At 27.6% G+C, this 18,616-nt stretch overlaps 1 protein-coding gene across 10 annotated transcripts in view; it reads right to left on the bottom strand.

Annotated features, from left to right (window-relative positions):
• LOC107446668 (A-type potassium channel modulatory protein KCNIP1-like) overlaps nucleotides 1–18,616 on the bottom strand; it is a 196,523-nt gene that overhangs the window by 24,186 nt on the left and 153,721 nt on the right. Inside the window, exons 1-2 of one of the 10 annotated variants that reach the window (XM_016061375.3) lie at nucleotides 16,266–16,386; nucleotides 7,078–7,206 (exon numbers count right to left, since the gene is read on the bottom strand). The exons of the other annotated variants lie outside the window; for them this stretch is intronic. Coding sequence (XP_015916861.1) covers nucleotides 7,078–7,206; nucleotides 16,266–16,347 — 211 coding nt within the window. The 5' untranslated portion in view covers nucleotides 16,348–16,386. Of the gene's footprint in view, nucleotides 1–7,077; nucleotides 7,207–16,265; nucleotides 16,387–18,616 lie in introns of those variants that run through there. 10 annotated transcript variants of the gene reach the window in all.

Below are 18,616 nucleotides of genomic sequence, written 5' to 3'. Positions count from 1 at the left end.
ATATTTACTCCATATCAGGAGAAATTATCGAAATCGAGTAGCATGAACAAGAAAATAAAAAGATTTTTACGTCATCCAAGGGACTAAATGTTTAAAGTAACAATGGGCTTTCCACATAGCATGAAGAACTAACAACTTCTAGATTTACAACATTTCGAACTAGAAAAAAAAGCGACCACAACTAAGGTGATTTGAGCCGCGATGGCTCAGGCTATAAAACGTTCGCCTCTCACTGAAATGACCCAGACTCAAATCGTAGGGCTGGCGGATTCTTGCGAATTCTACACCCTGCTCACACCGACCACAGTTCTGACATAAAATATCCTCAATTTTAGGCGGATCATGGGTTAGAATCCCTTTACGGTCGGGATAACCGTGAGATGCTTTCGAGCTTTTCCTTTCCATGTAACGGAAATGAGGGGAGATTTTATCAAAAAGGTATCCAAGAAGGCTAGTTTGACTCAATGTTTGATCCAGGAGTTCTCTTGCCTTCTCTGTAGGATTCAAAATTGCAAGGCTACGGAGTTGAACGTTGATATTCGTAAACTCAGAACTGAGTCAGCTGTACAACGCCGGTTATAAAATAAAATGAAAACCAAAGTTGGTTTAATGTTTTGAATTCCAGTTTCAAATTACATGAATTAAGAAGCAAGAGTAGGAGATCAAAAGTTTTATATCGCTTAATCCTGTATTAGATAGATAATGGTTAAAGATAATGATAAGGCAATGAATACTTATTTATTTGAAAACACTACCAACATTAAATGATTTTATACGAAATATCAAATAAATTTTATCTATATTATATGCATGGCTTAGTGAGAATGACTTGCATGCATAGTGTTCCGCAATCTTAATGCTCATTAACTATTTTTCTTGTGAATAAAATAGTTAGAAATAGAGCAATGCATTGCATTGAAATATTTTATATTTTAAGAATGAATAATTTTATCACAAATATACCGTGGAACTAAATGTTCTCTTCATCTATCTGAGCAACATTTCAAAATATTTTAAATATGAATTGCATTATTCCGCCTTTTGACCATCTATATTTGATATGGTATAAGCTCTAATTGTTTTATTTTTAACAAAAATGCAACAATAGAAAAATTAGAAAGAATATTAAAAAAATTATCAGACTAAAAGTTTATTAAAAATAAAAAGCGCAATAATTTATTTTGTACAAAACAAGGCATACTATTTGCATTTGTTATTATTTTTTAGCAAACACAACTCATTTATTTTCAAAGAAATGTTAATATATGTAATACTAAAAAATGAAGGGAAAAAAAACTTAAAAAAAATATTGCAATGTTTGTCAAGATTAACTGACAATTTTGGAAAAAAATAAGAACAATAGAATAAACAACAAATTATAAAGCATTACCAAACAAAATTGATATTTAACATGAAGACGATAGTTTGTTTTGTAAAATATAGGATGCACTCAATATTCGTTATTTTTCTCTAACAGCCATCACACACTAAGAAACGTAAATATATTGCAAAAAACATAAATTCAGAAATTTATTGCAATATATTACACAATGTTCCATTGCACTTTTTGAAAGAAAAATTATTTTTAAAAAAATGCTAGGTATTGCTGGAAATCTCTTTCCTTATGGAAGAAAAGGAAATTGAAACTGTGCCCTGATTTATAGTGTCTACTCACGTCTGAAGATTTAAAGACTGCTTTTAGAGTATTTTAGTAAAAAAGAAAATATTCTATGATGTTCCTTGGATTTGAAAGTCTGATATCCGAATTTTTGAAAGTTTTCGAATAGTTCTTGTAAAAAGAAGAGAATTGAAAATAGATTGCCAAAAAAATGATATCATTTACTCAAATATCGTAAACTGTACCGTTTATTTGTCGATCTTTTCTGAAAGATTATTGTTTTAAAATGGATTGCTTGAAATGTTATAAATTATTTTAAATGCTTCACTTCTTTGCAAACTATTTTTCAACATAATGCTCTTAGTTTTGTTTCTTCAAAATACTATTGGAATTCTAAGAAATATGGAAATAAATATAATTTATATGTATTGCAAATAAATTTAAAGTAGTAATGAATAGCAATTTTTATTTACCTTGTAATTAGATAAGTTTATATTATTATTTAAATTGCATAATATATTTGACAAAGGATTTTTATATTATAAATATGATACGCTAAATGATTTTTATATATTTATATGAGATATAGATGACAATCATTTTCTAAAAAAATATGCTAAGTACAAATATTTTTAAATTTTATTATAATAATTAATTTAAAAATGAATTCAAAGTACTAATTTCTATTAATAATTAAGAATTATATTGTAAAAAGAGAAATTATAAAACGTTATCTCTTAATTTTTGTTATTGCGTTGTATTGCATTGTGTTGAGCAATACAACGCTTTTTCCTTTACAAATTGGTTTCGTGACCCCAGCATTTGTGACCTTTCCTCCTTTTAAGGTTCATTGCTATATTTTTTTAAAGGTATTTACATCAGTTTTAGTTTCTTGCATCATTTAATTTTATTTTTTTATGAAACTAACATTGCAATTTGCAATTACTTTATGACATAGCCAATTTCAACAATTACATCAAATTTTTGTGTTAAAAAGTATTTTTATAAAAAAAATTAAAATTAAACAAATTTTCAATAATTGAGAAAGTATTTGCTACTTTTTAAGTACCCAGTATATTTAATGAAAATAAACATTTATTACACAGCATGAAAACTAAGATAATTAATATACAACTGAAAAGAAATACATCAATGAATAGAAAAATATGAATGCAATGAGCAAGAGGTTAGTTACAAGTAATTATTATGTATTTCTTTTGGCATAATAAAATTAGATATTGTAACAAACTCTCCTCTTTCCCCCACTACAGCGCAGAGGAGAGTTCGTTACAATATCCATTTGTTTTAAAACATCTTTGAGAATATTTATTGAAAAAATATGTAAAAAAGAAATTTTAATAAGAAAAACACTTCTGGTAGTAACATGCTACTGTTAATTTGATAAATAGGAAATGTTAATAGGCATTTTAAAATATTCAAAAGGGTTTAATGAATAAAAGTAGCTATATTAAAAGTGGGTAAAACATAGTTGCTACAAATATTAATATGCCTTTTTACTATGTCTTAGTTATAGATACTAATTATGATATTTATTTATAATATATCAAAAAGTAAGCGTTAGAAGCAACAACTCCTTAAGTATGAAACTTTTTAAACTCAATGGAAAACAACTGATATTGAAGAAATAAATTTTATCGTTAACGTTATTTTCCTTCAAACCCTCTATTAAAAATCGCAAAGAACAAGCATTTCTAGATAAACGTGTCAGTTAGAGTTTCATACTTTATGACTTTTTCCTAACTAAAGATTATAATAGTCTTGAAATAGTTTTATAATGAAATCACCCAGCAAAGAAAAAAAATCTTGATATATACCGAAGTAATTTTTTTTAGAAAACGTATCACAAATTTTACGCTTTTTTAAAACGATTTCATTGATGTGTTCTTGCAAGAAGAAATTTAGACATATTTGAAATATTTTATCGTTTCATATGTGATCTTTTTAAAATTAGCTAGTATTTAAAAACTAGTAAGGTCATAGCTTAAAAAATATAATAATTTTTGTTTCTGTTCCTTATGCGGCCAAAATAGACATCTATTTCAACTGCAATTAATTATAAATACTGATTATACTGAAATTGTAATGATGATTACAAGCAACCTAAGCATACAAAGCATGTATATACATTATAAATATACATATGTTATATAAAAAATATTTGTTTTTTAATAAACATGTAATTTTAAGCAATGATTGCTAATGCATTATCTACCTACCACAGCTTTAATATTTCTAAAATCTAATAACAAGATATTATTAAAAGAAAAAACGGAGAGCATTAGTTACTAAGATTTCCCTCAAAAAACATTTATTTTAACAAAAACCTTCTTTAAACATATTAATTATGCGTCTCACACTGAGAAAAAATTATGGTCAAAACTGCCAGAATATGGTAAAATTTACCCTGTTTCTGGCTCTATAGGATCAACAAAAAGCTCTGCAATTTTTACCGACACGTTTTGGTAATCATTTTTGGAACATTAACACTAAAATATGGTTTTTTAATGTGTGATAAAATTTGGTAATTCTATCATGATACTTTAGACTCTAAAGTATCATCTAAAGTTTAAAGAATAACATAAGTCATTTATTAGGATAAGTTTACTTTTCAGTTTTATATTTTCTACTAAATCTGTGGTAATAAGAATTATAATTTTGACGAATTTCCAGAAAGGAAGAATTTATGGTAAACCATTACCATTTTAGTTTTATTAACTAGAACTATTTATATATTTATTTATTTTTATTAAAATCGTCATAGCTGTTAATGTCAAAATATCATGGAAGATTATTTTACAAGAATTTTTTTTCTTTGGGCAATGGCAAGTGATCATTTAAGTTGTAATCGTAATTAATGAGTGCATGATCATGAGTTGTGATCATGACTCTGCAATCATTGATCATGATTGCTTGTAATCAAAATTATCAAAGTTAGGAATATTTTTTAATCAAAGTTATGTATGTTAAAGTTATGATTTATCAAAGTTATTATGAGTACTTGGTTATGAATAATTACACCGTTTACGAGAAGTTGGTTATTTGTAATCAATTAATTATGAGCTAAGCTTTGTTGTGCCGGGCATTAATTAGCAGAACACCACCTGGTGCCTGAAACACACGTTGGAACCCTCGTTAAAAAGACATTGCACAAAAAAAAGGCGAAAGCCATGAATTACTTATGCTCTAATGATCGGATTTTAACGCACTAGAACTCAATATTATTGGTTCGGGGACTTACGCTTTAATATTCAAATAAACTATACTAATAATTAGTGGATATTTTAGGATATCAGACACAAAAACGTACTTTCTCTTGACAAACATGTTTTTTTCGTTGGAATTTGGTTTTTAACCCTCAAAATCTGGGACATAACAGCTATCTAATCATCAGATTAAAAGTTATTTGGAGTGTTCACCCCTTTTTTATTAATTTTTTTATTTCTTTTTATTTATTTATTTATTTATTTATATATTTTGTGTACACTGTACACTGTTTAAAACTTTGGAGTAATTTGAGCTATAATATAGTTTAACTTAGCTAAAACACTTAGATGTTGATAAATTGAAAAATTGAACCATATTATCGCACTTCTTACAGTGAATTACACTATACTTAGGCTCAACCTGAATTCCATAGTTAAGTTTAACACTATAACAAGTTTAAAAAAATTTGCACTATATTATGGCTCAATGATGAACCATTTTTTTTTTCCAGAGAGAGAGAGAAGTGCGATGCAAACACATATCTCTATTTATTAATAATGTGTGCATTACTCTGTAAATACCGAGTAACATTTTATTGTGCATTAATGTAATTAATAAAATGTATAATTGTTCAGTTAATTTAAGTTGTGGCTTTAAAGTAAGCATATTCGTTAAAACTGGGAAAAACATTTATAGTTCCTCCACACTAATAGAAATTTCTCGGACAAAATGGTTAAATAGCAATTCATTTAACTGCTATTTTACCATACTCAAACACAACAATCAAATAACCATAAATAAGACAGCATTAAAATTATTACTGTAAAAAAAAACTGTTTGTTAACTGGTTTCGCCTAATGCGGTTGAACAACCAGAAGTTTATACCATCAACTAGGCACACCTAATGAAATCACTTAGTTCCTTTCAGCTGGGTACATATTATAGCCGAGAGGGCTAATTTGTCAAAAGTTTCCTGTATCCTGCACTCCCGAATTTGTGACCCTGGACTATTAAAATACAATACTCTCATTCCCTCATAGATGACAGTAACATAAAGATACTTAACACAAAAAAGGCTAGTATTTTCATGCCAGTTGTAAATGGTTAAAACACAGTACAGTTTTGTATTTATGGTTCTTTAACCGTGCTAGTTGTAAACGATTCCAAAAACATAAAAGTAAAAAAGCGTTCTTTACTGTAATTTTTTCGGTTAATTGGATGAACAGACTGATGCCAGTTACTTTACTGAAATTTTAGAATGGAAGTTCTAACAGTGCGGAAAAAAAACTTAAATGAATGCGATTATCGAACATTGAGTTTTGAAATTGAAAAAAAGTATGTACTCCAAAAGTTTTTTTAAAAAATGAAAAGTATATTAAAATTCTTCTCCCTCATTTGGAATAGCAACATACTGAGTGTGAAATAAAGACGTAGTTATTGCTTTTTTTAAACTATTAAATTAAATAAGACAGGATAATTTTTTTTTTATCTACTATTTCATTAAAATGATTAAATAACGTGCTTCAAACTGGATCCATTGATGATAATCAATGCTTCTCTATCTTGATTACTCGCTATCATAGCTCAACTTGAACAGAACCAAGGTTTGATTAAAAAAGACATTTGCTACATTCTTAGTAAGCATTAGAGAGATTTTGCAAAGCTCATTAACCGCAATTCTAATCCCGTTTTCTGTGATGCTTCGTTATGAAGGGTAATTTTTCGAACGTGCGCTGTGAAGCTCAAATAGCGTGCAGCTATTTTTTTAATGATTAAACGCTAGAAATAGATTAATAGCTCAATAATTTGTCAACATCATAGCTTATTTTAAAATGATTTTAATACAAAATTTCATTTGATAGTTTACCTTTATAAAACAAGTAAATATCTTAAACTTTTCTTCTTAATGAATAGCTTCAAATGAGCTTCAAATTTTTCTTCGATTTCTGCAACATTTTACAACATGCTAACCTAAGACGATAGCATGACTGATCATTTCGAAAAGCTAAATTAAAACGTCAACTGAAACTTTTTTTTAAAAAAGTAATAGTTATAGCTGAAAAGTTTTTCAAAAAAACATTTTACAAAGAGTTAGTTCTTTGAACAAGTTTCTTAAAACTGTGGGAAGATGGGAGAGGGTTGTTTAAGAGAATAACCCATGGGATTAAAAACGTAAATGGAGTGAGATGGGTTTGGTAAAAGGGTTCATGCACCATCAAACGGAAACTTCATACTTGTAGTTTCTTCCAGTCGGCTTTCGAGATTTTGTTGCTGTTGAATTTTTTGTTTCATTCTTTCCAACGTTGGTTGAAGGCATGGAATGCGAGAGGCTAAGAACTCCAAAACAACCTCTTGGATAGTTTCTGAATTTACCAAATGTATATAAATCTAATAACCATCAAAATATATTTTATGATTTTAAAGTAAATAATAAAATGATAAATAATGATGTTAAACCATTAGTGCTCACATTGGAATTTTTCACTTATAATTTTCACATATATTTTAAATTATAATAAAATAATCATGAAACTTTACTAAACTTTCTGACAGGAAAAGTCTGATTTACTTTTTTAAAAGTAAAATTGATGAATTTGTAAAAATTTAAAATGCAATGCTAAATGTAAAATAATAATAATAAATAAATAAATAGCATCAAAAGTTCAGTCAGAAATTAATTTTACAATTATATGCAGTGAAATATTTAAAATAATTAATAAAAAACTAGAAAAAAAGCTTATTACTTTTTTCTAGATATGACAAAGTGAAACTTTCGAGTTTTTTCTTTGAAAATAATAATAAATATTAGCAGAACACTTAATACGTGCTTTCATTCAAAAAATTTAAAGGAGAGAAACACAATGCACTTTTTCTGAAATTTGAGCCAAAAACCAATTCATGGGAATTTAAATGCTTTTTAAGACTGTTCCAAAATGATATTCAACTCATTAATGATTTAAATTACAATAAAAATATATTTAGAATTGAACTTTGGTTTTCTTTCTATGCTTTGTTTCATAATGAAAATTAAATAAAACATTCTGCTTTTTAAACTACATTTATATTGAATAAAATAGATCTAAAACCAATAACTGGCAAATAAAATTGAAAAAAAAAAACACAGTATGCAGCATGTTTCTTAAAAACCAACCGCTTCTCATGCGAATAATTAAGAATACACAGATCATTTTGAAAAACATCAGTCAAGTTAGAATAAAAATTATCTGAAAAGTTGAGAGACAGAAACAATTTAACTCCTTAATGGGGTAGCGGGACATTTAAAACAATTTTTCTTACACCAAGAAACTTGGTAATTTTCACCGAAGTCCCTTGGTAATAATTTTTATGAAATGAACTATAAAATATGGTTCTTTAATATGTGATAAAGTATAGTGACTGTGGTAAAGTTTGCCAGTTTTATCATGATACATTAGAGCACGGCATAAAAACAATTTATATGGCTAAATTTACCTTTCAGTTTTTTATATTTTACTAAATGCATGAAAGTAAAAACCACAATTTTGAAAACCATAATTTCCAGTAAATCGTAATTATATGAACAGAAAAATTCAAAAGTGCATGGATTAAATACAGTATATTTTGTTTTGTTTTTTCAATCAAAATTATGTTTTTTTTTTACCATGCAATACGGTAATTTTACCAGAATTTTTATACATGTAGAATGAGCAATTATAATTACAATAAAAATTTATAAGTAATTTAAAGAATCTAAGAATAGGCAAAGAATTTATGTTGATTTTTGGAAAAGAAGTACATATAGCTGGCTTTAATACAAAGGCAAAGTTTTTCCAAAAGCGTAATGCAGAATGTTTATTTCATAAATTCTCCAAAACAGAAACGTTGAAAAAAAGCTCTTCAAAAATTTTTTAATCAAAAAAACAAGTTAAATTGAGTTTTTTGAAATAAAATAACTCGAAGAATCCAAATATAAGCAAAAGAATTTAGTGTTCAAGATTGAAAAGGAACATCTAACTCGTTTCAATACTGAAATACTTAAATAAAAATATATTATTAGAAAGAAAATATCCAGAAAACTTTTTTTAAATTAGACTACGAATTTCATAATTTTGTTTTGAAGAAAATAAACTATTTACTTCAAAAATAATATCTTTTTTTTAAACTTAAGGTTGACCTTTTCTATAGCGGAGTTATTTACTTGGTGCCATAATTTTTCGTAGTCGATTGAAAAAGTAAGTCAAGATAATATCATTACTGTATTTTTTTCAGTATTTAATGCATTTCTGTAAACAAATTCGGATTTAATCGTAAACGGGTAAAAACTATTCAATTAATAGTGCCGCCATGATGGCTACTTTGGCCACTACAGAGCTAGAAAAATTGCCAAGATGACGGGGTCCCAAAGGGATCTTTTTTATGTCACTCGCATTGGGGATATGCCAAGTATCATTGTTTATTTTTGCCGCTTTTGAATCGCAACAAATACGCTATGCTTTGACTTTAAGGAAACAATAAAGACCAAAAAAGTATATCCCACGAGTTTTACAGCACTTTTTACGGTGTATAAAGGTGACAACCTTCCTTTTTTATTTAAAAGTGGTATAGCTCTAAGAGTGTAGATAGAATTGAAGAGAAACTTGACTTAACTTAAGAATGTGTTATTTATTTGAAGGTTTTTACCCATCGAGAAAATTGCTTTTTCATTTAAATTTTATCTTTCTGCGTTGCGTAGTAGGTTTAAAAAAGATACACGTTTACTTCATGTTTATGCATAAGTGCGAAATAATAAAATGTATTTTGATTGTTTGATAAAATGAATTTTAGATTGATTAGTAAAAAAAGTTTAGGATGTAAATCATAGCAGTGATAATGAACAGCACCTAAAACTATATGGTCGAATTCATTATTGAAAATGCATTATTTGTGTACAGTGATTTATAACTTATTCAATTTAATAATAGCTATATAATAGTTCTATAAAAGTTATTAGTTCTAATTTAGTAAAATAATTCCTTTCAGTAGTTTTAAAAAAATTTAGTGCAGCATGGAGCATAAACGTATAATAATACAAAATTCTTATATTCTAAGCTGCTTAGTATATTAGAAGAGTGCAGTTTTTTGCATAGTTGCATAGTTGCATAGAGTGCATAGTTTCATGACACTATAGAAAGTACATGACCAAAAGGAAATTATGAAATTTAATAAAATTTAAAATCTTAAAGAAAGGAGACCAAATGAGGAGACTGCGATACTAAATAAACGTTGTTCAGATTTTCTATAACTACACTGATAATGACAGTATGGTAAAAACTACTAGAATGTGGTGAAGCTTGCTGTGTTTCTGACTCTATGAAAACTCTAAAAAGCTCGATAATTTTTACCGAAACAGTATGGTAATGACTTTCGTAAAATTAACGATTAAACTTGGTAAAAGTGATAAAATCGTTAAATTTGCTTTTCAGCTTTGTATTTTTTTACAAAATGTGCGGTGATAAGAACTATAATTTTTAAAGCTACAATTTCTGGTAAACCTTTTCCATATGAATGGAATAATTACCATATATATGGTTTAATTATCATATATTTTGGTTTCATTAACCAGGATTATGGTTTATTTTTTACTTGAAATGTCATTATCATGCAATACTGTAATTTTACCAGAATTTTTTTTCTCCGTTTAATATATAATAAAAACATCAAAATGATTTTGATTGCGTGTTGAAATGTAAAGGTTTTTCTATCAATCTCCTTTCCAATTTTTTTCTGTTTCCTTCAGCATTCAAACATGTTTTGATTTCTTCAACCCTTTCTTCCTTACTTGCTATTCGTTAGGCTTCTAAGTCACTTTATTTTTCACACAAATATTAATTTGTGTCCCTTATTGTGCTTTCTTTTAATGCTCCATATTTTTGACAAGCATGTTACGGAACACCCTTCATTAAAAATGTATTATTTTCATCCTTATGCCCATGTCCTTGATTGAGAAAAATACAGCTCTAAATTTAAGCTATATAACTGAAATAAAATTTAATTAAATTATTACAAAATTAGTGCACTTACGAAGACTGAAAGAGCTTTAAACTGTCAATCTAAAAAAGTTAAAGTATTTAAATACGAAATATTCATCTATTATTAATGATGACGGGAGGTCAGTCGAAATTAAAACTGACACTTTCGCATTTCTTGGGTGCTTTGGTTTTAAACGACGTAACTTCAATAAATGATTTTAAATTTTTTTTTTTAATTTAATGAAAATTCTTTTTTTGAACTTACACGACAATGTTGTTCTTTAGATAATTGTATTTTTTCTGACGGTTTTTAACCTCAACATGGTATTTTAAAATATGTGAAAATGGATGGAAAAAAGAGAGTAAAATTACAATTTAAAAAAAGATTTTTTGCTCAAGTGTAATTATAAAATTATAGTTTATATAATTTATGTTTGAATTATAACATATATAAATATGCTATAAATTAAAAAATATATCTTCGTTTCGGTTTTATAATATAAATTGAGAATTTTTTCTCTTATAAAAATTTTTTTCTCAAAAATTAATGAAATAAAAAGGAATTTCTCTTTTTATTTTATGAGTTTATTTTTAAGCTTTTTTTTATAAAGCTGTTTTTGCTGGAAAATTATCTGAATTATTGCTTAGATCTTCTAAAACATTTTCTACGGTATTCCACTACACGAATGTTGACTTAAATCCTTAGACATGGTTCGATAAAAATATAAATTATTTTCTTTCAGAATTGCGAAGAAAAATTTGCGTATTTAATAAGTTATCTCTGGGTAAATTGCATTAAGTAAAAGGCAAATTTGTCGTTATGAAAGAGAAATTTAATGCACGTAGATTTTTCAAATTTATGCAAAAGTATTTTATAGCGTAATTTGTGCTCTTTTTAAAAAGAAAACTCGCAGCGAATGGAATTGTTATTTAACGCTTTTCTAACGTTGCATATATAAGTTTTAAACTAGTCAATACTTCATAAAATGTTACATAGATTATATTTAAGAAAAGGAAAATGTACGAGATGTCATCAAAAGGTTTTATTTTTAATTAACATAAAAGTTTCAGAAAAACAGTTAATTTAATTATAGTGAGAAGTAGTAAAATACAATGATTGGAAAATCATTACAGAATTTATTTGATTTATGCTATAAGTGACAGGGATAGTTTACATTGTAAATTTCTTAAAAGTAAACGACATGGAAGCAATTATTCCTTTTAATATAATTTAAGACGGTGTTTAAAATAAGAGAATATAAAATTAAATTTATGATAAGTATTGATCGAACTTTTACTTACTAATTTGAAACTTCAAAAGTCTTTTGTGCTAAGTTTATGAAGTCAATAAATTATTCAAATAAAAATAATAAACAAATTTATTTCCTCTGCGTAAAATCTACTGTTATCTCGAATCCTAAATATTTCTGAGAATATTTTAATTATAAAGTGTAAAATGTAACTTATTTAGTTCAAGTGTAATATATCTTAGTCATTATTTTCATGACTTATGTTGAAGTTCTACATTGTAAAAAATTCCGAATCAAATTACGGTATTAAGTACCGATTCTTTGAGGGAATCAGTCATAAAATATCATTTTTACAGTAAAATATTATACTGTAATTAAATTACGGTATATCAGATTACTTGTTCCATAACATGTTCCGAGAAAAAGTGATTTTACGGTAAAAAGTACAAAGGAATTTTTACAATGTGGTAATGTCTTACAACAAAGCGTTTCCACAATTTTTTCTTTTGTTGAAATTGAAAGAGAATCCTTAACAATTTCTGACACAATAATGATTCTTTCACTTTTTTAATATAGATGATTCTCAAAAACATTTAAAAAAGTTTCAAGTTATAGTTTCTGAATTAGTCTACCCTGTACAACATGCAGAGTAGCTAATGTTTATGAAAAGAGTAACGTAGGAGAAACGTCAGCAGAAATTTAATGTTTACTGTAAAATAAATTTCCCGAATATTATATTGCAAATAACAAAAGTCATTATTGATTTTGTATTATGCCATATATGTATAGAACATTTTTAAATTATGCTGTTCAAGAGAGAAAAATATCTGGAATACAATTCGAGAATAAAAAAATGGAATATCTTTAAAAAAATTGCTCAAATTTTTATTTACTAATTTGCAATCTAATAGTTTGAAATACATACAGAGACTATACTAAATAGTATGAGCAAACTTCAGTGAATTAAGAAATTATGAACATAGAAACGTACTTTCGTTGAATAAATTTTTATTCTTATGAGAATAAGAGATTTCATTTGAGCTACACATAAATAAAACAAAAAGAAGCTACACATAAATAAAAGCATATAAAGGTACATAATTGGAAATACATACTATAGTTTCGGTTCTATAAACAAGAACTTTCGTCTCTAAACTCACACTTTGTGTTTAGACGGTGAGGTAGGTTCCTGTTTATAAAACCGATGCTATAGTATGTCCCATTTATTTGCTTTTATCTGTGCTTTATTCAAGTTTCCTTTGTTTTAAATTTTCATTTTTATAATTTTCAAACTTTCGAACTTTCAAATTCTCAATCTTTCAACCAGAATATGGTCTAAGGCTTCAAGATATTCCCTTCAGTTGGAATATGCCATGCAGCTTCAAGATATCCTCTTTATAAAGTAATAACGTCTTGATTATCAGATAAGACAAAAATCTTGTGATTATTATGGATTAAAGCTGATGTCCGGTTTATTGAACACTAGGTCCCAAAATCCTCCTTTAACAACCAATTATTGACTAAAGAGGTCACGAAGTTTAAGATTCCATAATTTCGATACCAACGATGTAATGGTGGGGCGTATGGCTCACCAGCAACTTTTATTTCCCAATCAACCTGGTACCCAATGATATGAAGCTGACTTCTATCCAAAACCGAGTTTGGATAGAACTAATGTTTGACTTCTATCCAAAATCGGGGATTGAACCCCAGTCCACCATTTGCGAGTTCAGTAACTGAACCACTTTGTCATTGGAGCTCTTCTATATGTGTGATACGATAATAATATGTAATCTACAGTTTTTAATGAATGGGTAAATGTTTTTACAATGTAATGTTCGATGTTTATTTTTAAGATAAAGTGCTATCCAATTTGTTGTAAATATAATATATTGCTAAACGGAGAGATAAAATTGTAAAATTCCCGCACTGTATGGAAATGACATTTTAGTAAAATAAAAACTATAATTCCAGTTAATAAAACCTAAATGTTCGGTATTTAAATCATTCATTTGATAATTTCTCCGCTCATATAATAACAGTTTATCAGAAATTCTGGTTTTCAAAATTATCGTTCTTTTTACCAGTTCTATTATAAAAAACACAAAACTGAAAAGTAGATTTAACCGAATAAACAATTTACATGCCATGCTTTAAGGTATCATGATAAAATTACGAAGTTTTACTGCATTTGCCAAATTTTATCACATATTATAAAGCTATATATTATTGTTAATTCTGACAAAATATTTATAAAAGTACTTCGGTTAAAATTAACGAGCTTTTTGGTGTTCCCATAGAGCCAGAAACACGGTAAATTTATTCTGGTAGCTTTGATCTTACTTTTTTTTCTCAGGGAACTCATTCTTTTTATTACAGGTGTTCCATACTTTCTTCTTTATTTTCAAGGCAACGTATCTTAATTTTTTGCCTTTCGTTTGATTTGAAGAGAATACTTTAAAAACTTATTTTTCAATTCTGCTTATTCCGCTATATTTTAATGCAGATTCTTAAACATGAATTTTTTTTTTTTAGAAAAATGATCTATCATTAAATTGTTTGCCCTATACTGCATGAATTTATGTGCTTTGCACTATGTAATGAGAAATAGTTTGAGAAGAATGAATATAATGAAAGATTAAAAAAAATTTAGTGTCACTAGATGTCAAACTCTTATGGAAATATTATTAAAGAAAATGTTTATCTTCAACTAAATGACTTGACCTATTGCAAACGTCAAATTTTTAGAAAACACCAGATTATAAGGCTTCTCAAAGCATCATAATTAAGTTTTAATGTTTACTTTTGAGACACAATTTTTTTCTTTCCTATAGCTGAAGTTTATTACAGCTGAATAAATAGTGAAATGAAAACTTCTATGTTTAGAAAACAACATTAATAGACAAAATCAATTTTTTTTCTTCAAAAATTTGCATAACAAGAGATTTGAGAAAATGGTGTTGATCTAAATAATCCAAACTTTCTCTTAATATGCAAATTTGAGTGTAAAAATACTCTTGTGTTGAGCTATAGGATATTTTTAATATAAAATATGTTAATTGAATTAGATTTAGCTTAGAAATATTTTGACGTACTTTATATCGGCACACCCATATATATATATATATTACAAAATATACAATATATACAAAAAATTAGCGCACCAAGAAGGAGTCGTCAAAATGAAGCGAAATTTTACATACGTAATGACTACTTTGATANACATAGGAGTTTAAAGTTTCTTTGTAACAAGCGGAATAGATTTGTTACCTGGTACATTGCCGTTTTTTGACGATGCTTCTTTAAATTAATGTTAATTAGTGTCAGTTTTTTTAATCTCCAAAATTACATGCAAAGTTCAAAATTATGAAAGATTTGTTCTAAAATGGAGTCAAAAATAAAAAAAAATATAGAATAGTTGATTTTAATTAATACTATATTTCTTGGAATGTTTTCAATTTTACAATAAGAGATGTAACTTAAAATTAAGAACTGATAACAGTAAACTTAAGCAGCAATTGTGAATAACATTTTAAAATTAATTATGAATAACAAATATGTGAATAATAATTATTAATAATAATTAATTCCAGTTTATAACAGCATTTCTTGGAAACCTAATTTTTGAAACACTTTGAAACACTAAATTCTTAATGTTTTCAATACATTGTGTACGATATAGTGTAAGCTATTTATGTTTTAAATGATGACTATTTTTAGCTGTATAAATTTAAGATGGTTAGTAAAAATGGTATCCAAAATTTAAATTTTTAGCTTCAAAAATTGCAGAAACATATTTTGCTTTGCTTAACAAATATATCTAACTCTTAATATTTCAAATATTAAAAAAACCTCCTTTTTCTTTTATTAAAACAATCCTTTAATTTTCTTTACCACCCTTATAATAACTATAAGCTTAAAAAGCGATATCATCATTTAATGTTTCCATTGATTTTACTCAGTTTTTAGAAACTGCATCATTTAATTATTTTTAAAATCAATATACTTCACAACATTTTAAGATATTACAACAAAGCGACATAAGTCAAAATCATCATCATATAAGAAATTAATAAATGAGAAGCGAAAATATTAATATGGCGCAGAGAAGCAGTTGGCAAGCCGTCTGTTATTATTTGCATAAAGCTGATGTTTTCATTTGCAAATAGTCATAGTCATACTCACTGCTCCCACTTCCCCCCTTCCGCCGCTGTCGTTTCTTGACAGGCCGGTTGCATGGAGTTGCTCTTGTCTGTATCCCTTGCATATCTAGACTGCTTTGAGAGTTAAAGAAAGAGTCCCCAGAGCTGTATCATCCACTTTTGGACTGTGTCCCAAAACTTCCCTATTTTTGTCCCACATTCATCCTCCCCCTGTAAAAACTTTCCCCCACACCTCTTTCCCTACATCCACCTTCTTAGGTTTGGAATAGGAGCCAGAAAGATGCTGGATGTTCAAACGATGACACCATTCATTAAAACAAGAAATTACGCGACATCTATGACATAAGAGTTAGCATAAGCATAAAAATCCACTTTATTTTCTTTTGTTTGCGACTTGGCTTTTTTTTCGTCATCTTTAAATCTAGATGCATTGTTATGTCTTAGAGAGCAGCTTATCACAATGCAATGCTCTTTTAGAATTATTATTCATTTTTTTTTCTATTTTGGCTGTTTGCACCAATTTGACAAATGAGTACAACATATTTCTTCGAAGAATCGAGATATGTTGTTGAAAATAGATTTACTAAATATATTACTTCCTGTCAAATATATCATCGATAATATTCTTTGAACTTATCCACTCCATTGCCTATCGGAACTATTATAAACTGATTAAGAGTACGACGTTTGGTTGAAATAGTTATATATAGTTACAGTTAAATAGTTATAGTTAAATAGTTACAAAACTGTTTGTTAGTTTAAAATAGTGATTTGAATATGAAATTCGAACAATAGATTTTATGTTTTAGTTTAATTTATAAGCTTTTGATCTATGTGTATTAAAATGGTTTTTTGAAATTTGGAGTTCATTGATTAATATATAGGGTGTGCAAAAAGTAAGGAAGCGGTAAAATATCTCGAGAAATATTCATCGGATCGAAATAGTTAAATTCGTCATTTTATATTTTTTAAAAACTGTAAAAGGATACCTAACTCGATCTTTTACCCCTACCACTTAGTGTCGGGATAGGAGGAAACTTTCAAATCTTTAATACGAACTCCTTTTTATTGCAGATTCGCATTATCCAGAAAAAATAATCCCATATCACATATGGTGCTGTAGCCGAGGAAACCAAAATAAGGTACAAACTGTTTGAAATGGCGAATCACGAGACGTATCAGATTAAGAACAAAAAAATAAGCTACAATTTTTAGCAATTTTTATTTATCTATTTATTTATTTATTTTTATGAAAAAAATGCATAAACATTTTTAGTTTCATTTCTTTTTTGTTCAAGGAATGGAGCACTGGCCTGTCAGTGAGGTGACTCAGACTCGAATCCCAGTGACGGTTGGTCGATGCGAATTCCGCATCTGACTCTCACCGACCACATTACTCATCGACCGCACTGCTGACATGACTGAAAATATCCTCAGTGGTAGTAGGATTATGGGTTAGAGTCCCTATGCAGTCAGGCTAACCGTGAAAGATTTTCGTGTTTTTTCTCTCCATGTAACACAATTGCGTGTTAGTTCCTTCAGAAAGTCCTCCACTAATGTAAATTTCTCCCAATACTTGATACAGAAGTTTCTTTGTCTTCTGGATTGGGTTCAAAATTACAAGGCTACGGAGGTGAACATTGGTAGTCGTGCACTCAGAATTAAGTCGGCTGTTCATCGCCGGTAATAAAATAAAATTATATGAAATAAAATTTGTTTTAAATTTACTCTAAAATCAGGACAAAAACATGCTATCCTGGTATGCCTAAAGCATTTTCCAAGCATAAGATTAATTCAAAAATGGCTAAAAAAATCACCGAAAAAATAAAAATGCAGAAAAGAAAGTTTCATTTTTTATTATTATAGAAAAAAAATTTTATAGAAAAAATTGTTATGGAAAAAAAAATGTATTCTTCTATTGGAAATGTTGTTATTGAATTTTTATTTTTCGGAGTATGAAACAAATGTATGCTATTTTAAGAAATAAAGTTTTTACTTAAAAACAATATGTCAGAGTTTGGAATTTAGAAAGCGAACAAATAACAACGTAGCAAACTTTTATCACGTTTCGAAATCTTGTTACAGTTAGAAAGTGAAAAGGAATAAACGAAAGGGGAAAAAAACGAAATATCCAACAATCTAGCTGGTTACAAAATCTAAGCCTGTTTTTATGTGGTTTGAAGTTTTTGAATGAAAAATGTGTGAAATTTAAGCTTGAAAATGAAGGCATGTGAAGAAAAAGAATTTCAGAATAGTATCCATGTATCTCGATGAATTGCTATAAAGTCAAGCAAAACTGAAACTTTTTTCACTCTTTTCTATCTTATTTTAGTAACATACTTTTGTCTTTCAAAAGATGTTTTTAACTCTTTA

This window comes from Parasteatoda tepidariorum, chromosome X1, assembly GCF_043381705.1.
Source record: "Parasteatoda tepidariorum isolate YZ-2023 chromosome X1, CAS_Ptep_4.0, whole genome shotgun sequence".
Classification (NCBI taxonomy): domain Eukaryota; kingdom Metazoa; phylum Arthropoda; class Arachnida; order Araneae; family Theridiidae; genus Parasteatoda; species Parasteatoda tepidariorum.
This window is presented reverse-complemented; position numbering and strand designations above follow the sequence as displayed.